Source organism: Delphinapterus leucas, chromosome 1, assembly GCF_059928025.1.
Source record: "Delphinapterus leucas isolate spDelLeu-1000000601 "Yukka" chromosome 1, BTC_Dleu_Yukka2, whole genome shotgun sequence".
Classification (NCBI taxonomy): Eukaryota; Metazoa; Chordata; class Mammalia; order Artiodactyla; family Monodontidae; genus Delphinapterus; species Delphinapterus leucas.
In genome coordinates, this window is record NC_143129.1 from 57,609,633 (window position 1) to 57,632,891 (window position 23,259).

Genomic DNA, 23,259 nt, shown 5'->3' on the forward strand with positions numbered 1-23,259 from the left:
AATACTGATCTAAATACTGCTGGAGATAGATTTTCCTGTCCAGTTGATAGTAAGAAGTACATCCAAAGTGGTTAAAGGGCATTAAATTTCATCAAATTAATTGTTTGCTGTGTACTTCATTTCTGATTACATATTTACTATCTGTGACTGTTTTTTAATGAAAGGAGTTGTTCTCATGAAAAATCTGGCATCTAGAATGTTTGTCATAATCTATTAAACTATGCATAATTTGTACTTAAAGTCTGAAATTTCAGTACACTACTTAAAAACTAGTTGGATTTTAAATGTGTTCATACATCGATTGTATGGAACTCAAGATTTCTTTTCTTACAGAAAATACAGCAAAACTGGCAGAGGGAAAGAAACAAACATTTAATGAGCACCCAGTATGTGCCAGCATTCTTTCTGGGGAACTTAATTTTAACATGTTATTTTTCACAACCCTGTAAAGTAGTAACTATCATGCTGATTTTACACATTCAGAAGGTTGTTTCCTTAAATTACACATTTATTAAGTAATATATGTACACTGTGGGAAAAATCTCAACTATACTTAAAATCAAATAGGCTAATAAAAAAATAGCAACCCCATAACCCACCCCATCAACGGCATTCCTTCTTTTAATTTTTAGCCTTGTCTTTTGGTATTTATCTCAACATTTCTAAATAAAACCTAGTGGTATAAGAATATTATTTAGATATGTTGAGATTAAATTGAGAAGGCCCTAAAAGCCTTCTATCCTCTTACTCCAGTTAGGACTGGACACTCTCTCAGCCAGCTACATGGCTGCCATCCCGGGACATCCCTTCACCAGTATTCTGGGGATTCCCTTTGTCTTCTTCTTGTCATTTTCTATTTACCCCTTCTGTTACTTGACAAATCATTTAGCTTGGAATACAATTTCAGTTTAGAGTCATGTTCGCTTGGAACTTTAATAGCACTACTCCATGGTCTTAGCCTCTAACATTGCTGTCAAGAACTCAGATGCCACTCTTATTCAAATGCTGTATAGCATATTTTTGTTTCTGTTTTAAATCCCTGAAAACTTTTAGGAGGTTCTCCTTATCTCAGATGTTCTGAAATTTCCTGAAGATGTGCTTTGAAATAGGTCTTTATTTACGTTGCCGAGCACTTAACAGGTTCATTTAACCTGTAAACTCATAACCTTCAGTTCTTGGAATTTTTCCTTCAGATCTTGACCAAATGTCCCTTAAACAGTGAGATTTTCCCTGGTCATCTCATATAGAATAATGTTCCTCTGCCTTCTTGCCCACCCACAGTACTTTCTAGATCCTGTACCCCACCTCAATTTTCTCCCACTGCATTCGTCATCACCATATGACATAACGTAGAGCTGTCTATCTTTGTCAGTCTACTCCTACCAGAATGTAAGCTCCATGAAGGCAGGGGCTTTGGTCTGCACTGCTGACTGCTTTGAATGCTTTATTCACATAGGCCAGAACAGTGTGCAGCACATAACAGAAATTTTTTAAATATATATGATGAATGAAAGGATTATCTCCATAAGGAAAGGTAATTTGCTAAGTCAGTCACTCTGTAGGGCTTTGAATCGGGAACAAAATCTTGGCAAGAGAGAAAAGACAGACAAGGTCTCACAGCCGCTTGTCAGTAATTTAAGTCATTTAAAAATAAGAAATAGCCAATCAGTAATTGCGATTTGTACAAAGGGATGAGGAAGCACCATAATAAACTGGATTTTGAGCCATACATATTTGGGTTTGAATTTTGGTTCTGCCATTCATTTGGCATCAGTATTCTTGTCTATAAAATGAGGATAATAACAGCGTCTGTTTCACAGGACTACTGCCAGGAGTAGATGACAGAATGCATAGCCAGTCCTTAGCATGGTCACTATTTATTTATTATTATTATTATTTTTTTTTGCGGTACGTGGGCCTCTCACTGTTGTGGCCTCTCCCGTTGTGGAGCACAGGCTCCGGACGCGCAGGCTCAGCGGCCATGGCTCACGGGCCCAGCCGCTCTGCGGCACATGGCATCTTCCCGGACCGGGGCACGACCCCGTGTCCCCTGCATTGGCAGGCGGACTCTCAACCGCTGCGACACCAGGGAAGCCCAGCACGGTCACTATTTCGTCATCATTGTGTCTATCTGGCCACACTTGTTTCTTCATATTCATAACTATTCTTTATTTTTATTCTAAAAATATAAAGAGATAAAACTGATAGAGCAATCAGTGATACTAAGAAACAGGAAGAATCAGAGATTCACACTTAAAATAGCTAGTTCATGGTATTGTATCCAAAAAACATGATAGGAGGTGAGATAAAGTCTACACAGCATACTTATTCAAGAATTTATTGAATTTATCAAAAACAAAAACAAAAAAAACAAACAACCCTATTGCAGCAGTCTGCAACCCAGAAGAGGGCCCTTAGCAGACATCAAATCTGTTTGCTGTTTAAAGCACCCAGTCTATGGTATCCTATTATAGCATCAGGAACTAAGACAAGTACTATATAAGAATGTATTATTTAGGCATAAATACAACAGAGCAGTTAAATTCATTGCTAAGTTTGGGAAAGCTTATGGAAATTTTAGTATAATTCTAATTTATTAACCATAGAAACACATTTAGTTATAAAAGCTCATCTTTATCAATAACCCTATGCTATATCACTGACATTAAACATTATTAGAAGAGGCCACGTTTTCTCCTCATTCCTATTTTGCATGTGGTTTCTTTTTTGGGAGGCTTACCTACCACTGTGGAACTTTCTAGCTTTGAGCAGCTACTCCAAGGCTATTTTTATCTAATTGTTTTGTGCACTGCTGATGATATTCTGCTTTTAAATATATTTTTCTCTCTCTTACTGTCAGTCACTCCCAATGTATTATTTCACAGGCTCCCTCCCTAGCTCATCTGGTTCCTAATACACACATCTGAATACTTCCCTACAGTTCCTACTTTTAGAAATTACAAAAGGTTTGTTTAAATGTTTTTGACTCTTTGATGGCACTACTTTGATTAAAGGAAAAGGAAAAAAACCCAAAGGGCTCTAAGATATAAAAAAATGAACTGACATAAAATAATAATCTTTATTACCAGTTCTCTTTCTACTTCAGTCTCTTTCACTTCCTTCCTATCCCAAGAATTCATCTTCTTTTTACTTTTTTCTACCTTGAATTTTTCCTGTTATTCTCTACTCTGTAGTTAGAAATAACATGGCAAACACAGACAAAATAAAAATTATTTTGTAAGCAAAGGAAAAAAATGAAATGGATGGGAAGTTCCTGTTGTGATATATTAACTGTCAATTGAAATGGGAAAAAGTTAACGTGCAAATTTCTGAAGACAACAGGAAAGTAAATAGGCTGTACATTTCAGAGAAAAGAAAGTAGTCAGAACAATCCAGCAGACACAACAGCTTTATGAGAAACTTGGGAGCTTCGTTTCTTAAGTATTGTTACTATAGAAATTAGATGGCAGGGGAGTGCCAAGAGGGTCATAACAAAACACGCTTCATCCCTGGAGGCAGCTCCAGTCTGTTTTGGATACAAACTCAACTAGATTTTCCACCTCTCTGATTTACAAATCCTTCTGTTTGAAATATAAACTAAAAAGGCTTCAGTAAATAGCTGAGCCAAACCTGCTCCCTGCCCCCCCCCAAAAAAAAGAACAGGAGGAGGGGGTGGGAAGGGCTGGGGAGGTGGGGGGAAGGAGAGAGGAGAGGGAGACACTGCTGGTGCAAGTAAAGTAAGCAATGTTTAGATAATTTTGCTCAACTTATCTGAATCATATATTTTTTCTTTTTGGGAAAGTTTCCATAGCAGCCAAGAGCCTAGATCAAGTCTCAAAAATAAATCTCAAGATGCACTATAAACAACTCCACTCCCATCTTTCTACCTCAAGTTACATAACAGAATGGTGAATTATGACTGTACTTTAGAAGAAAGGAATTTGCCAAACTGTGCAAGTAAAAATGGAAAAAACAAATGAGTAAAGTCATGAGATACAGAGACAGGATGCTTCCTAAGATGCCATACCTGAAACTTCTTTATTGGGTTGGTTTAAACCTGTCCAAGCAAAATGAGAAACATAAAATAAGAAACATAACACTTCTATTATCTCACTGGTTCCATGAGTCAGAGAGAATTGAAGTTTGTCTCAAATCAAAATTTATGTTGTTGGTCATGCATTCTTCTTTCAAATCATAATAAACATCTCCTCAGATAAGGAAGCTGAGGCTGACGTTTAAAAACGATGAGAAGAGGGGATTTCCCTGGTGGTCCAGTGGTTAAGACTTCACCTTCCAATGCAGGGAGTGTGGGTTCGATACCTGTTTGGGGAGCTAAGATCCCACAGGCCTTGGGGCCAAAAAACCGAAACATAAAACAGAAGCAATATTGTAACAAATTCAATAAAGACTTTAAAAATGGTCCACTTCAAGGGAGGGGGTATCTGTACATGTATGGCTGATTCATTTTGTTGTCCAGTGGAGGCTAACACAACATTGTAAAGCAACCATGCCCCAATAAAAATTAATGTAAAAAAAAATGGTCCACATCACACAAAAAAAAAAATCTTAAAAAAAAAAAATGATGAGAAGAGATGGAATTGGAATCCAGTTAGGGCAACTTCAAAGCTTGTGCCATTTCCACTGCCTCACAACTGCCTCTGATAAAGGCAATCCTTTCAGAGAGAATGGAGAGTTCCAGTCACAGGTATGAACTTTCTTTCCTAAAGCAGTAAGCTCCCTACCTGTGAGATAACTGCTAAATCTACTCCTGTGATTTTGATAGACTAATTAATCTCTTAACCAAAACTCCAACAATAGCACACACGTGTATGCTATCAACCTGAAATGCAGCAGAAAGGATAAAAAGATCATTTTCTATTATTAAAAGAACATATTTTATCTTACCATTCTGTATAGGAACAAGAAAATATTTAATAAAAGCTATTTACTACCAACAAAATCTTTAAAAAAAAAAAAAAAGCACAGATGCTGTGCTCACTAACACAACTATGGTTACAATATTAACCAGCAGCACAATCTAAGAGTTCAGATCTGACATTTGCAACCAGGTACACTCGATGCTATGATTTGTTAACTTGGACAATGGCGCATACCAACTTTGCATTTATCAGAACCAACAGTTGTGACTGTATAACTGTTTATAGTCCCTGTGGCCGCATAATGATACTAATTCTCTAATTTCGTTCCTAAAATATTTCTCTGAAGTGGATGTGATTTTCCCTGCAGAGGATGGGGGTGGAGGAGAAATACTTCCCACACCTAAGATTACTTTTCACTTTGAAGTGCCTCACCTGAAAAAGTCAAGCAAGGGTTTCTCTAATGTGTCAGTCATTTGCTCAACAATCACTCACTCACTCAACCTGCAACCATGCACAAAACAACCTGACTCACTCACTCAACCTGCAACCATGCACAAAACAACCTGCTAGTCGCCATGGCGACACCAAAATGAGGCTAGTGTTGTCAACTAAGAGGTTCCAATCTAGGAAAGAAGATACACACCAACAACTTGTTAAAAGCGTAAGGACATACATTCATTATTAGAGGTAAAAAAGGAGCTGTTTATCAGAGATAAAGGCTGTGAATTCGGATTAGTGGAATAAAAGGAAAAACTGCCAAGAGGTGATATCTAATTGGGCTTCAGGACAAATGGGACTATCATAGATGAGGGTGGTGGAGTGAGAGAACATAGCAAGATAATCCAGGCTGATGGCCCAATGTGAGCAGAAGCCCAGGTATGAGAATGCCTGGGAAACCTGAAGCAGTCCTATGACCTGGACCCAGAATATCTGTGGTGGGTAAAGAAAGAGGAAGTTAGAGAGCCAAGTCTGGGTCAGAATTCAGAGGACCTGTAGTGTTATTGCAAATCTGGATTTCATCCTATAGATAATGGAGATCCGGCAAAAGTGTTTAAAGAAATAAAGTAATATGATTCAATAGTGATTTTAAGAAGTTTAATGCCAAACAAGCAGTGAAAGGAGTAGCATGAAGGAAGAAGACAGAACCAAGAAGAGATAGATGGGTAGTTATTAAGACATCTAGGTAGAAACAAATGAGTAATGTAAGGTTAGAAGGACTAGAAGGATGGTGGTCATATTAACAGAAACAGCAATCACATGAGAACAACAGGCTGTGGGGGAAGGAGGGGATAAAGAAGAGAACTACACAAAGAGAATGGCTTCAGTTTTGAACATTCCAGTAGAGATGTTCAGATGACCAGTTGGGAATTCAGGTCTGGAACTGAGAAATTAAAGCCAGAAATAGGGACTTAAAAGTTATTGGCACCAAGATGATGTCTGGAAACATGAAAACAGGTGAAGTCATCTACAAAGAAAGGACAAAGCAAGCGAAGAAGGGTAAGGATAAGACCTTTAGATACCTGCACTTACAAAGAGGGAAATAGTCAAGAAGGTACAGTGAGGGAGAAACACAACCAAGAGAAAAAAAAGTTACAGGAGTCAAGAAAGGAGAGCTCTAAAGAGGGGAAGGAAGTCAACCATTACAAACTCTGAAGAGAGTTAGAAGGTGAAGAGGACAGCAGTTATGGAACTTATCACATCTCTGAGACTGCTAGAAATTTCAGTGGCACATGAAATCAGATTTCAAGGTACAGAAAAATATGAGTAAACTGCTTTTTAGAAAAGGTTGATGAAGAACTGAGCTAGCCCTAAAGTGTCCTAACTTCTAGTCAGTTCTAGAACCAGATAATATACTAAAAATTAGAATGTGACAGTTACTGGAGAAGGATGTTAAGTGAATCAGTGAGAGAGCAGAACTAGGAATGACTCGAGTGTGCTATTTTGATTTTAACTTATCTAGCTTCTAAAATAGAGTAAATTTTATGAATTAAATACTTATAATAAAGTGGGAGGAAGCTGGCTTTAGTCATAAGAGCATTAATCTATGTTGCTTTTCACCTCAAGTCTAAGAGGACATTACAACTAGTACTGAACAAGCATGGAAACTTGCTTTAGTTATTGTCATCATTTATTTGCTTAGATTTCTATGTCCTTACTGTCAATTTGATCCCAAATTCGTTTCCTGTTGTTTCAATTAATTCAGTTATATCAATTTGGTCTTCTTGGAGACGACTTCACGGCAGCCTTCTGACTGCTCCAGTCTGAACTGGCTGCCATCACTCTGTGGCTGCTACCGAGCTATGTAACCGGGTTCCCTCTGCACCCTCCGTCTCTCCCCTGAACTGGATCTCCTATCCTATATCCCACATCCTGCTCGTTCGTGGTTAACAATGTATCCCATTAGCCTCAGAAGAAATGATATGTAGGAGGTAATTTTTTTAACCTTGTATGTCTGAAAATGTCTTTATCTTATCCTCATGTGCAATTCATGACTTACAGCTAAATACAGAATTCTATATTGAAATAATCTTCCTTCAGAAGACTGAGGGCATTCCTCATGGTTTTCTAGCTTCTGAAACTGCTGATAGAAGTCTGAAGCCATTCTGATTTCTGATCCTTAGTTTGTAATCTGTTTTTCCTTTCTTTGGCAGTTTGTAAAATGGCCTCTTTGTCATCAGAGACAAATTGAAATTTCCCGAAAATGTGCCTTGTCATAGGCACTTAGTAATTCCTTTCAATCTGGAACCTCATATCCTTCAGTTGTGGGAATTTTCTTAAATTATTTTGCTAGTGATTTCCTCCCCTTGTTTTTCTTTTTCTGGAACTCATTGTTTTGACTTCCTAAACTGATATCTAATTATTTTATCTTTTTTTTCCTCTACTTCCTGGAATATTTCCTCATTGTCATCTTCCAACACTTCTATTGAGTTTTATTTCTGTTAAAATTTTTTAAATACACAGCAGCATTTTGGCTTTGTGTAACATTCAGTTCTTGTCTCACATATGTAATATTTTCTCTCTCTGAAGATAATCATAATTTTTTTTAAGTTTTCTATTCCCTGCATACCTCTGTTCCTCCAAGTTTCTTTTTCTTTTTGTTTTTATTTGTTTTGGATTTTTTCTTTCAAGCTAGAGGCTTTCCCTCTGATGACTACTAGCTTTGGGAATGTCAGTGTCCTTAGGTCTTTCCTCTTGGGCTGGTTAAATATCCCCATGGCACTGATCTCCTGCCTGGAGGGTAAAAGGCAAGTGAGGGAGACAGGTGGAGGGGTCTCATCATTCAGTATGCAGGTGTTCATTTTATTCCCTTGTATTTGGTAAAGTGCCCTGTGCTCTCAACTTTGCCTGGTATAACCCAGTCCAGAGACCCTTGAGTTTTCTCCCCCACAGAATTAACCTACAGCCTTCCATTAGGGTAGAGATGGGGGCAGGAAGAGCAACGATTCAGTGGTCTGGGGGAGAGGAGAAGACTGAGGGATCTACTACTATGTGTTCCTGCTGCCATCGATTCCTGAGCTATTTGAAGATTCTGCGGTAAAAATCTGGTTGGTTCTTGGCTTTCTTCGTTGCTAGATTAAGATTTGGCTTTCTCAGGTCAGCTAGGACATTTACCACACTCCATTTGCTTTCCAGCTTTCAATTTATTATTATTGTTTTTTGTGGTTGTTTTCTTCTTTGCCATTCTCCTTATCCTTGAAGGATCGTGTCTTTAAAAGAATATCCCTTTACTATAGTTGTAGTGGGGTTTCTGCAAGGAATACAAATTATATGCTTATGTTCAATCCACCATTTTTCTCTTCAGAAGTCCAGGCTGAATCAAAAACCATTCCTGATGCCACTCATTACTATTCCCACCCAATTCTCCAACTACCATAGTCGTTTACTAAGGTTAACATTGCCTTAGGACTGGTCGAGAGAGGCCCCTCACCTGGGCATCACATTTTAGAGGGCTCTACTTGGTTGGTGTTTTGGGGCACCAACCCCAACAGAGCTTGAATGTATCAGCCAGGATGTCCACATGCCTGTTTGTAGGGTCTCTCATGACATGGGACCAAATTTGAAAATTCTAGCCTGACGTTCCAGATTTTTATAAAAGTATACAGTCAAAGTTGAAGAACAGAATGTATTTTAAGTTAAAAAAAAAAGTTTGTTAGACTAACTTAAATATTAAGATATGATACAGTTTCTAAACTTAGCAAGTAGCTGGTCCACAGTTAAACACTGACTTCCTTCATGATTTCTCCTTCCCTATGTCTTCTGGATTTACAGCAACCCTGACAGTAGCCTATACAAATGACTTAACTGAATCAGAAAAGGAATTTTTTATTTAAGACACGTTACTGCCATCTGCCGGACATTTTAAAAAATAAGGACAAATCAACAATGAGAATTGGATGACATGTACCCCTAGTTGCTGGGCAACACATAATTTGCACCACCAGATGGGCAGCACTGCCTTGGAATCACCTTTCACAAAACTGAACTAATCTGTACTATTCCATGATGAGGGTGGGGAGGAAGATAAAAGAGCAAATCAGGAATCTAAACATCCACTTATAACTTAGAAGAGACTGTGGTCTGATACCTTGACTTAGAACCGATTTCCTCATTTAAGAAATGGTTTAGCTGTTAATCTAAATCTAGCTCATAAGAGTGAAATTTAAAAAATGGCTTTAGGACCAACAGGCTGGGAGCCACTGAATGAGGCAGGGCCTGGCAGCCTTCTGGGCTAAGACCCACCCCTACCTATCAACCCACCCATCGTTGTCAGCTCCAACACAACAGAAGGGCCCATGGAGCCCACACAGAGGACACCACTAGAGTACATAGCTCTGGTGACCAGAGGGGAGTGTCCCGTTGGGCCTCATAGGAGGTCTCCTACATAAGGCCACTTACCCAAAATTGGGAAATGTAACTGACCTACCTAATACAGAGAAAGAGAATTAGGCAAAACAAGGAGACAGAAGATGTTCCAAACAAAGGAACAAGACAAAAATCCCAGAAGAAAAACTAACCAAAGAAGACATAAGCGATCTAACCAATAAAGAGTTCAAGGTAATGATCATAAACATGCTCAATGAACTTGGGAGAAGAATGGATGAACACAGTGAAGTGTTTAACAAAGAGTTAGAAGATACAAAGAAGAACCAAACAGAGCTGAAGACTACAATAACTGAAATAAAAAATATACTAGAAGGAATCTAAAGTAGATTAGATGATACAGAGGAACAGCTCAGTGAACTGAACGACAGAGTAGTGGAAATCACCCAAGCTGAACAAAAAAGAATAAAAAAAAATAAGGATAGTTTTTAAGATACCTCTGAGACAACATCAAGCATACTAACATTCACATTATAGGGGTACCAAAAGGAGAAGAAAGAGAGGGGGACAGAGAACCTATTTGAGGAAATAATAGCTGAAAACTTCCCTAACCTGGGAAAGGAAACAAATATCCAAGTCCAGGAAGCACAGAGAGTCCCAAACAAATGAACCCAAAGAAATCTACAACAAGACACATTATAATTAAAAGGGCAAAAATTAAAGGTAACAAGAGAATTTTAAAAGCAGCAAGAGAAAAGCAACTAGTTATGTACAGAGGAACAACCATTAGACCAGTGGTCCCCAATCTTTTTGGCACTAGGGACTGGTTCTGTGGAAGACAATTTTTGCATGGATTCCGGGTGGTAGTTCAGGTGGTAATGTGAGCAATGCGGGGGATGGTTCAGGTGGTAATGTGAGTGATGGGGAGCCATGGGGAGCAGCAGATGAAGCTTCGCTTGCTCGCCCACCGCTCACCTTCTGCTGTGCAGCCCGGTTCCTAACAGGCCAGGACCGGCTTCGGTCTGCGGCCTGGGGATTGGGGACCCCTGCATTAGACTGACTTTTCAGCAAGAACTTTGCAGGCCAGAAGGGAGTGGCATGATATATTCAAAGTGACAGAAAAAAAACCCTACAACTAAGAATCCTCTACTTGGCAAGGTTATCATTCAGATTTAAAGGAGAGATAAAGAGTTTTACAAAAAAGAAAAAGCCAAAAGAGTTCATCATCATTAAACTGGCCTTACAAAAAATGTTTCAAAGACTTTACTAAGGGGAAAAGAAAAGATGACAATTAGAAATACGAAAATTACAAAAGGAAAAATCTCATTTGTAAAGGCAAACATACAGTAAAGGTAGTAAATCAACCACTTACAAAGTTGGTAGGAAGGTTACAAGACGAAAGTAGTAAAATCATCTATATCTACAATGAGTAGTTAAGGGATAGACCAAACAAAAGATGTAAAATATGATGTCACAAACATTAAATGTCGGGCAGTAGTGTTAAATGTAGGGTGGTTAAAATGTGTTTGAACTTAAGAGATCATCAACTTAATCTTCCTGCAGCATGAACAGGAGGCTATAAAATATGTCCCACTTCCTTTCATGCAAGATGCATCCTTCTGTTAAGGACCTTAACCCTCTATTTACTTTACCATGTTGCACCATGCGATGATTTTGCCTACCTTCACCATTTGACTGTTGGTAAAAAATTATATTTTACTCTTTTGCACAAAGTTTGAATCCTGTTTTATCTCTGATTATAATTAACACTTGTTTCTGCAAGATTAGCAAAATGATGACAATTGATGTAGTTCTGTAATGGGCACATGGATGTGTATTGCATTATTCAACTTTGTGTCTGAAAATTCTCATAATAAAAAAATAAAAAAAAAAGAGAGACCATCAACTTAAAGTAATCACGTATAGACAGGTTGTTACATATGAACTTCATGGTAACTACAAACCAAAAATATATAATAGATACACACCAAAAGGAGAGAAAGGAATCCAAACAAAACACTAAATTCTATGAGAAGAAAGCCAGGGTAGCAATACTTACATCAGAAAAACTACACTTTAAGACAAAGACTGTAACAAGAGACAAAGAAGACATTACATAAAGATAAAGGGATCAATCCAACAAGAAGACGTAACACTTGTAAATACATATGCATCCAACACAGGAGCACCTAAATACATAAAGCAAATATTAGCAAACATTAAAGGAAAAAATGACAGTAAGACAATCATAGTAGGAGACTTTAATACCCCACTTACCTCAGTGGATAAATCATCCAGACAGATAATCAATAAGGAAACACTGGCCTTAAATAACACATTAACTATTTGAATGTAATAGATATATACATAGTCCATCCAAAAGCAGCAGAATACACACTCCTTTCAAGTGCACATGAAACATTCTCTGAGATAGATCACATCCTAGGCCACAAACAAATATATTTAAGATATTTTATATTTAAGAAGACTGCAATCATATCAAGCAGGTTTTCCGAACACAACAGTATGAGACTAGAAATCAACCACAAGAAAAAAACTGCAAAAAACACAAACATATGGAGGCTAAGCAATATGTTACTAAACAATCAATGGATCACTGAAGAAATCAGAGTCAAAAAATACCTGGAGACAAATGAAAATGAAAACACAATGATCCAAAATCTACGGGATGCAGCAGAAGCAGTTCTAAGAGGGAAGTTTACAGTGATACAAGCCTACCTCAAGAAACAAGAAAAATCTCAAATAAATAATCTACCCTTACACTTAAAACAACTAGGAAAAAAGAAAGAAGAAGAAAAACCCAAAGACTGGAGAAAGAAAGAAATAATAAAGATCAGAATAGAAATACAAGGAGACTAAAAAAAAAAGAAAGAAAGAAAAGATCAGTGAAACTAAGAGAAGGTCCTTGGAAAAAGTAAACAAAAATTGATAAACCTTTAGCCAGACTCATAAAGAATATGAATTAAAAGAGAGGTACCAAACAGATGAAATTAGCAATTAAAGAAGTTATGATTGACCACACAGAAATACAAAAGACCATGAGATTACTATGAACAATTATATGCCAATAAAATGGACAACCTAGAATAAATGAACAAATTCCTAGAAATGTACAATCTCCCAAGACTGAATCAGGAAGAAACAGAAAATATGAACATACTGATTACCAGGAAGGAAACTGAATCCGTAATTTTTTAAAAACTACCAACAAACAAATGTCCAGGGCCAGAGGGCTTCACAAGTGAATTCTACCAAACATTTAGAGTTAACACCTTTCTTAAACTATTCCCAAAAATTGAAGAGAAAGGAATGCTTCTGAACACATTCTACAAGGCCACCATTGCCCTGATAACAAAATCAGATAGACACGACCAAAAAAAAAAAAAAAAAAAAAAGATTACAAGACAATATCACTGATGAATATAACATGCAAAAATCCTCAGCAAATATTAGCAAACCAAATTCAACAGTACAATAAAAGGATTATATGCCACAATGAAGTGGGATTTATCCCAGAGAAGCAAGGATAGTTCAATACCTGCATGTCAATCAATGTGATACACCACATTAACAAACTCAAAATAAAAAGTATACAATCATCTCAACAGACGCAGGAAAAAGCTCCAACAAAATTCAACATCCATTTATGATAGAAACTCTCAACATAGTGGGTATAAAGGGAACATACCTCAACATAATAAAGGCCATATATGACAAACCCAGAACCAATATCATATGAGACAGTGAAAAGCTGGAAGCATTTCCTCTAAGATCAGGAACAAGACAAGGATGCCCACTTGGTCCACTTTTATTCAACACAGTACTTGAAGTCCCAGCCACAGCAGGCAAGAAAAAAAGAAATGAAAGGAATCCAAATTGGAAAGGAAGAAGTAAAACAGTCATTGCTTGTAGATGGCATGATATTATATATAGAAAATCCTAAAGATGTCACCAGAAAAAACTATTAGAACTAATAAATAAATTTGGTAAAGTTGCAGACTACAAAATTAACATAAGAAATATGACGCATTTCTATACATTAATAACGAACTATCAGAAAGAGACATTAAGAAAACTATCCCATTTACAATTGTATCAAAAAGAATAAAATACCTAGGAATTAATCTAACTAAGGATTAAAAGACTTGTAGTCAGAAAACTATAAGATAATGCTGAAAGAAATTAAAGACAACATGGACAAATGAAAAGATATACCGTGATCACAGATGGGAAGAATTAATATTTTTAAAATGACCATATTATCCAAAACAATCTATAGATTCAATGCAATCCCTATCAAAATACCAATGACATTTTTCACAGAAATAGAACAAAATATCCAAAAATTTGTATGAAAACACAAAGACCTCAAATAGCAAAAACAATACTGAGAAAGAAGAACAAAGCTGGAGGTATCACGTTCCCTGATTTCAAACTATACTACAAGCTACAGCAATCAAAACAGTATAGGACTGGCACAAAAAAAGACATAGATCAATGTAAGAGAAATAAACCCATGCTTATATGGTCACTTAATCAATGACAGAGGAGGCAAAAATATATAATAGGGAAAAGATAGCCTCTTCAATAAATGGTGTTGGGAAAGCTGAACAGCCACATGCAAAAGATTCAAACTGGACTACTTTCTCACACCATATGCAAAAATAAACTCAAAATGGATTAAAGACCTACATGTAAGACCTAACACCATGAAACTCCTAAAAGAAAACATAGGCAGTATGCTTTTTAACATTGTTCTTAGCAGTTGTTGGATCTGTCTCTTTAGGTGAAGGAAACAAAAGCAAAAATAAAGAAATGGAACTACATCAAACTAAAAAGCTTTTTACACAGCGAAGGATATATAATCACATATACTTTTATATATATAAATTTAATAGTCAATTTAAATATTGAGTGCTACTATACACAGTCATTATTTATCACCATTTAAAATTCTATTATTTAATGAACTTATTTACAAAACAGAAACAGACTCACAGACTTACAGGACGAACTTATGGTTACCAGTGGGGAAGGGTGGGTGGTGAGGATAGATTGGGAGTTTGGGATTGACATGTACACACTGCTATATTTAAAACAGATAACCAACATGGACCTACTGTATAGCACACAGAACGTGACTCAATATTCTACAATAACCTAAATGGGAAAAGAATTTGAAAAAGAATAGATACATGTATATGTATAACTGAATCACTTTGCTGTACACCTGAAACTAACACATTATTAATCAAACATGTACCAATACAAAATAAAAATTTTTTAAAATAAAATTAATGTGAAAAAATAAAATTCTATTATTTGAAAAATAGAAGGATATGTTTCTTGTAATATTAAATCTTCATTACTCTCATTTCCCTTTCTTTCAATATTATCATTACCACCCTGTATTTTTATAAAAGATTCTAGCATCTTGAAAATACTGCAATACTCCTAATAGTGAACGTCTTGGGAATAAAGAGAGTCATTAGTTAACACATAAAGCTAGACCTCAGCCTAATTTAACAGAGACGGTCAGGGTTAAACCTAGGATTTGAGTAATCAATATCCTCTAATAATTTTGACTAAATGAGTTATCCTTTTCAATAATTTTATAAATGTCTTAGTATATGCTGCTTTTTAATACTCCTCTTTTTAAAAATTTCCTCAAATTTTCATCACTTGTGTCAATAAACTTAGGAAAACATAGGTGCAAGACTGGTTTTTCCTCAAAGTTTTCCAGTTTAGTTTCCCTTTTTTTTGGTGGCGTTATTTTAGATTTTCTGTTTGACTTCTTCATTTACATAAACATGAAAATTTCGCACAGCTGCCTCTGACTCCAAAAGACTTCTAATATTTTTTTCCTATGCTTGCTAACAGGTATCAAAAGCATACTATGTGAAATTATAATTTTAAGTACGTTTACCAGATATTTCTGGGTTTTGAGGACTCCATGATAATGAAACAAATGTGATATCATAGGCACAGTTTTTTAAAAACCCAGAGATTTTGTAAGTAAGATCATGGAGTACTTTTAAGATTTTATCTCAATGTAATAAAATAGAGGCATGGAGATCTCTGGGGCCTTGAATTACTAGATGTTTGGTTTTGAATGTGTCAGTTCAATTTGAACGATGTTTTTGAGAATTGAGAACGCATGCACTTATGAGTGTTTGCACTTTCTAATTAAACCAGCTTTATGATCACGTTTCTGACATCACCTGCAAACAAGGTTCTTGCTCACTTCAGGCTCTGACTTTGCTTTGCCCATTTGGGCATCAAAGCATTAACTTTACTGGAATGTCAAAGAAACACAACAACCAGAGTGGACAAGGTTCTCAATTCACCTTTGTGCTATCCCCCAGGCAGACAGCAGACAACATGCAGTAGTAGAGACACGTTTTCTTCTATAAATGTATGTGTCACAAAAATGTTGTCCACTGTTCAGCTTTCACTTTTCCTCTGTTTAACAGTGTTCTTGAAAGGTGCCCAGTGGCTTTTAAAAAAAAGTTGAATTCATGTAGGTTATATTTACATTGAAAATGAATATTTACTCGTTCTAGTTCATGTGGTCAATTTATATACCTCCCTGTATTGTTTGTATGCAAAGACCCTGCCATCTGAAGAAGTAATTTCCTTTTGAAAATTCAGTAAATCATGCTTTTGCATGGTTTCAATTTGACAGATCTTTTTTTTATGAATAAATTAAAATCTGGATATTGTTACCAGGGGAAAATAGTTTTTTCTAGGTTTTCTAAATTTGGAAATGGGTGCTTCAGGCCAGATGTTCATATGCCTTAAGAAAACATCTCATTTTCAATGGAAAAGAATTTGCTGTATCAAAATCTGTGTCAAATGCCAGGGTAAATATAAATTTTTTGTATTTTGGGTAATCTGTAAGCTGCTGAATGCAAGAGACTGAGAACTAGCGAGTGAGAAGTACATTCTGGGCTTAACCACTCCCCACTCTGCCTCTTCACACACACTTTTTTCTTCTAAGTTCTTGACCTTTATTAGGTTTCCCATCACTATGAATTTGCTCATGCTGAACAATGTGTGAGGCAGAAATAGAGGCCTTCCTATCCTTTTTACATTCATGTTTTTTCACCAGTTTGAAATCTCTTTAGGACGGTAAATTGGCAGCCACTAACAAAAGTTCTTCACAGATCCTTTATATTCACAGGGCTCTTTTATGAATTCTCTGAGGTAGAATAAAAGATGCATGTTTTTCATGAGTGGGCATTTCTCCATAGCTGACTGCCTCACACCTGAAATCAAAATGTATGACATGGTTTTACATCTGCAAAAACTGATCTGTCCTCCTTGGGGTTCCTCTACTGGTGAGGAACAAAGAGAATGCAGAGCTTGCAAAGGGAAAGAACCCTGCAAAAACAGAAGGGCTTCCCCACACACTTGACTTACTTATTTGGAAACAAAATTCTATATCTTCATTCTCTTTCTCTGGTCCATCCTTTACTAATGCGTCCTCATCTTCCTAATCTCTAAATGTTCCAGGGCTTAGTCTTAAGCTTTTCTCTTCTACCTAAATACACTTCCCTTGATGATCTCACTCAATCTCATGGCTTCAAACACCATCTATTTGCTAAAAGCCTGAATCTGTATCTCCAGTCTGTACTTCTCCCTTAATTTCCAGACTCACTTATTTCTATCTGTGTATCTAATAAGATCCTCAAACTTAAGATGTCCAAACTGAGCTCCTGGTCAGTCCCACTTTCAAACTTGCTTCTCCCAGTCTTCCTTATTTTAAAAAATAACTTCATTCTTCCGGCTGCTCTAGCCAAAATTCTTCACTCTTCTGTTTCTCACTTCCCACATCCAATCCAACCAGCGAACTGGCTTGTTGGCTCCACCTTCAAATATAATCTGGTCACTTCTCAGCCCTTCCACTAATACCATTATGGCCCAAGTTCTACCATGTCTTGTCTAGATTATTGCAATAGCACCCTAATTAGTTTCTAAACTCCCATTCTTGCTTCCCTAGTCTCAGTATAGAGGTCAGTAGCTCCCCACCTCCCAGAGTAAAAGCCAAAGCTCCTACGATGACCTACAAAACCTTTATGATCTGCTTGCCAAAGAGCTCATCTTAGTTAGTCTTTCTGACCTGTACCTGGAATGTTGGAGACATTTAACAATTTACTATGTATTTCTCTCCTATAAAATCATAATAATTATTCAGACTACAATTACACTTCCTCAAAAATCAGCTGACTTTTGTGGATCAAAGTGTGAATAGTCAAAGGACCCTAGAGAAGTGGCAAAGAGAGTCATCAACTTAACATTACAAATAATGACAGCAAAGGAGTTGAAAGAAGGTGGCTCTGAGCTAGTCCAATTCACATAGAACTTGTATGTGAAATACAAACAGGCTATAAAATGGTTACATCCAGGAAGGTTTGCAATATAATTTAAGCCCACACCTAAACTGGTTTCAACACATGCTAAAGAAGTACAATGGATGAGAGGAAAATTTGATTTTTCCAAGTATGACCCCTTGGAGAAAAGTGTTTGCTAACCTAATGTCTAGAAAAGCAATAAATGTCACAGGATAAAAAGACAACTAAAGGATTCAAATTCTGACTAAGAACCTGAGCTCCATTTAGAAAATGAAAGGAAATGAAGGAAAAGGCAAAAACAAACAAAAAAACCAAAACCCTGATTTTCAAAAATACAACAAAATCACAAAATTATCCATACTAACAAACATAGAGACAATAAATGAATCTGTTTTATCTACCTACTAAATGTCTATGACTAAATGTCAAGGTCCATTAAGCAAAGAATAATACCACAATGCAAAACACCAAAGCAACTCCTACTTTTCAAATTCTTTCATTATTTTACTTAATCTTAATTATGTTCACTTAAAATTACCTGACTGATCTAATTATTTAAATATCCATTGGTAAGCATGCAAAACACCAAACAGAATCATTTGGTAGGAAACAGGGAAATAGAAGCTTTGATACTGACATTAATTCCTTTAGTATATAACAACTCAAGTGGGGTTTTCTGATGTATCCCTTCTGTCACCCACTCCAACCACAGTCCTGAATATAATTTACATGGGCCATATAAAATTAGCTCAGCTAAACTAGCCTAATCTGACATTACATTATACAAGACAACACCAGGAACTGTGTGAACAGGGCACAAACCATTTAATACTAAGTTTCCAACCAAAACTGGCTCCCCAGTGAATCTCAGTGCCTCAATAAGATCACCTAATGTTCTTTTAAAATTTAAAGCCAAGCAGTAAAATCAGAAACAACATATCATCAGGCTTGCCCAGGAGTTTACAGCAACCAACTAGCACTCAGATAAATTTTCTCTCTGCAAAATAACTTTGCTGCCACTTGGTTATAAAGAATAAAACTTTCTAATGATCTCTAATCCTTGGTTAACATACTATATTTTAAAGTACTTACTTAACAGTAAATGAAGGATGTTTTGTTTTATGGTAACACTCAATAACAAGCCCATAAATTACCGGAAAAAAACTAGGAATTTCTTTCCTTTTACATTAGCTTACCCAGTTTAGCGGCGCCCTCTGGTGGGTACTCAGGAAACTGACCCTCGGAAGGGACACTGACAGTTCTCCTCAGGCATCGCCCTTTGGTGGAATCTGTCTGCTGATCCTGTCCCTCCACAGGTATCTAGTAAACCAAAAAAGAGATGAAACTTAATAGTGCCATAACTACCTTCTGATTGAATAACGTTTTTAGTTGATGAAGGTAGGAGTGTGTAATCATCAGAGCAAAACAGAAGAAATGTAGAAATAATGTATGCACAAAGGCTAAAGTTACTACCAACCCTTTTTTCAGGAATCTTTTCTTTAAAAAGAAAACTGAAAGATCAGGAAAGGTGAGTATGCAAATTAACTTACATGAAGTATGTACAAATCACATCCAGTTGTGTACCTGCTTAGGGAGCTCAGAAAACAAAACACCCACACAAATAAGATTCCTTCACATCAGAAACTGTTTCACAAGTCCCATTCCTGCCCAATCGTCAATAAGGTAAATGGAAATAAAAGTTGACCAGAAAAACTTCACTCCAAAATTCTCTTAAAGGAAGGTTTTGTTAGATAAAAGGAGTAAAATCAACCAAATTTTCTCCAATTTTAAAAGTAAGCACTTAGAGATAGTTAATGAAATACTATACCACCTATACATGTTTTTAGTGTATAGATAGTAATTGATACATAAAATGGCATATTTTATTCCACAAGTGAGATTAGTTTTTGAAATCCTAAAAAATACTTTTTCTGGCATAACTTTTTTTTCTGTTTGTACATGTGGAATAAGAACTATGTATGGTACAAAAGATCTCTAATTCCATTAAATATTTTACAATTTACACACTGGTTATCACTGTAGAGTAATGGGATGGCTCTAAGTTGCTTTTTTTTTTTTTGATTTCGGTAATTCTAAAAGACCAAGTCATCTTACTTTGGGGGTAGAGGGCAAAGACTTTTCACAATGAGATTTTATTAGTAACCTCTATCAGAATTAAGAACAGTATTTGTAACATCTTAAATAGTTTGGAAAAATATGTCAGGAATTACGTTATCAAGGCAGTTGCCCGGGAATCATACCTCCTCCCCTCCCTCAAATGGAAACTAACTACCCTTATCTGAGTTTCATGCTCAATTACAAAAGGAGAAAGCTGCAAACAGAAAAACAAGAACTGGTTAGAGCCAACTAGGCCCAAGATGGCAGAAAACCTGATCTCCAGTGGACCTTGAGCTTCACTGTACTGTCCACTGTAATACATTAGCATGCTAAATGACACAACCATGAGCACCATGACAGTTGACAATTGCCATGACAACGGGAAAAGTCCATACAAGGACTGAAAAGGGGTGTTGCCTCAGTTCTGGGTCCAAACCACAGCCTTGTTCTCAGATATCTTAGGAATACTCCTTCTCTTTACTCAATTCTTTCCCTTTTACCTGGACCCTTCTATATATATGGTGTCTCAGCCCTAATCAGGTTGAAAAGTTGATTTGCGAAATAAATTCCCACACTCCTCCATTCTTTGGCCAGTTTCATTATTGGCTGTGTGAATCTGAGTGGAAAAAGAACCTCTCCGGCCGCGACCCCTCGGCCTAGGCTAGGACCCTGGTGCGGGTCCAGGCAACCAATTCGGTAACAATTAATCATAGTCTCTAATTCTTATGCCTCCAATACAGGCATTTTTAAACAAATTTCAATAATAATGACTAGCATTAGATTCTTAATATGTGCAAGGCTAAGGAATTTACATGTGTGACATTATGAGGAAGCCATTATTATTATCCCCTTTTCACAGATGAGGAATAACTTATCTCTCCAGATGATTACTATGGGCATATCAATTGATCCAGCAAAACTGGAATAGATACGGGCTTAAATGTACATGCTTTCTGCTTTGCCTCAGTAATCCAACTCCTAAGACTGGGTGGGGTCAAGGGGATGATACCAAGGGAAGCTTTCTCTGTGCTACTGAGAATTTGAAGAGCAAAATTCTAATGTCTTCATAAGGACTGAAAATTCTCATACTCTTTCCTCATTTCCTCATGACCATAACTACTGTTACTGCTTGCACACTGAGAAACCAAATGGTGGAATTAAGAAAGGTAAAATTCTAAAAAATAAGGGAATATCAAATAGCATCAGTAAAGCTAATAAGTCTTCTAAAAGTTCTCTGTAATATAAAACTTTAAGAACAGTAATCTAAGTCATCCACCCCTTTCAGGATGGAAATGATCTCTACATAAATAATTAAAAGAGTAGCACCAAGAGGTTAAATAACTCCCTCCTAGTAAGAAAGGTAAAAATGTATCCTCTACCTGCCTTAGGAAACAAAGGAGGTAAATTTGGAAAAAAAAAAAAAAAAGTAGTCTGGATCTTTGAACAAACATAAATAAACATAACTATTTTTGTAATAGTTCCCCCCAAACTCCTATTACCTGAAATAATGAAGGCCTAAGCCATAGAGAAAAGAGGAGCTATTTTTGACATTTTAGGAGGGAATGAGCTACAATCTTATCTGTGGAAATTTATAAAGGCCATATCCAGGAAAAAGAAAGAAATGGTTTCTATTATCATTATACTTTGTCTCTATCATATCTAAGAAGAGAATAAATAAAATATATCAAACTTCTTATTTGGGCCTAAACTTCACTCACAATTATATTCTCAAAGTTTCAATGTAGACTCTTCATTTCCCACTGTTGAAACTTAAAATATGATGAACAGTTTTATTCACAGTATCACTCTTAAAGTTGAGGGCATTTTATCTCTGACTCAGAATATAAGGGAGAATAGTATTTACTTTTATTCTAAATGTGTGTTTCTTAAGAATCATTTGCTTTTACACCACCACTGACTGTTTCTTACATAAATAATTCTTTTAAAGATATTGACCTGTTTCTGAAAAGTTAGTATAATATTTCAAGTATCTTCAAATGAACTAAGCTGGAGTTTACAAATCTTAGTATACAGCCAAAGAAAATCAGTTTTAGAAAAGACAATTTTAGAAAAATGATTCTGTCCATTCTGATTGTCCTAATTTAGTTTACTACTTCACATTCACTTGTTTACACTAAATTAGTCTAAAAATTGTATATCTTTCAGGTTCGGTAATGAGAGAAATTTTTCTTTTTCTTTTTTTTTTTTTAAACCTTTTTGCCTTGTATGATACTTCTGAGCCTTCTTTTTCTTCAGGGAGAATGGTGACCATCACTGTCTTTGGCTGCCTATTGTCCAATGCCTGAAAATAGCTGGTATATATAATTTTTTTTGAATTTTTGCATTTTATTTTATTTTTTTACACAGCAGTTTCTTATTAGTTATCCATGTTATACATATTAATGTATATATGTCAATCCCAATCTCCCAATTCATCACACCACCACCAATCCCCTGCCACTTTCCCCTCCTGGTGTCCATACGCTTGTTCTCTACATCTGTGTCTCTACTTCTGCCCTGCAAACCAGTTCATCCATATGACTTTTCTAGCTTCTACATATATGCATTAATATACAATATTTGTTTTTCTCTTTCTGACTTAACTTCACTCTGTATAACAGTCTCTAGATCCATCCATGTCTCTACAAATGACCCAACATCGTTCCTTTTTAAGGCTGAGTAATATTCCATTGTATATATGTACCACATCTTCTTTATCCATTCGTCTGTTGATGGGCATTTAGGTTGCTTCCATGAACTGGCTATTGTAAATAGTGCTGCAATGAACATTGGGTTGCATGTGTCTTTTTGAATTATGTTTTTCTCTGGATACATGCCCAGTAGGGGGATTGCTGGGTCATATGCTAATTCTATTTTTAGTCTTTTAAGGAACCTCTGTACTGTTCTCCATAGTAGCTGTATCAATTTACATTCCCACCAACAGTGCAAGAGGGTTCCCTTTTCTCCACACCCTCTCCAGCATTTGTTGATTGTAGATTTTCTGATGATGCCCATTCTAACTGGTGTGAGGTGATACCTCATTGTAGTTTTGATTTGCATTTCTC

General features: G+C 36.4%; 1 protein-coding gene across 19 annotated transcripts in view; it reads right to left on the reverse strand.

The window, feature by feature from the left end:
* Positions 1–23,259, reverse strand: part of RASAL2 (RAS protein activator like 2) — a 393,146-nt gene that overhangs the window by 166,323 nt on the left and 203,564 nt on the right. For 18 of the 19 annotated variants that reach the window (XM_089920164.1, XM_089920293.1, XM_089920249.1 and 15 more), the window contains one exon: positions 19,273–19,396. In XM_089920164.1, the coding sequence (XP_089776290.1) occupies positions 19,273–19,396 (124 nt within the window). Of the gene's footprint in view, positions 1–19,272; positions 19,397–23,259 lie in introns of those variants that run through there. The other variant, XM_089920683.1, reaches the window with a different exon arrangement.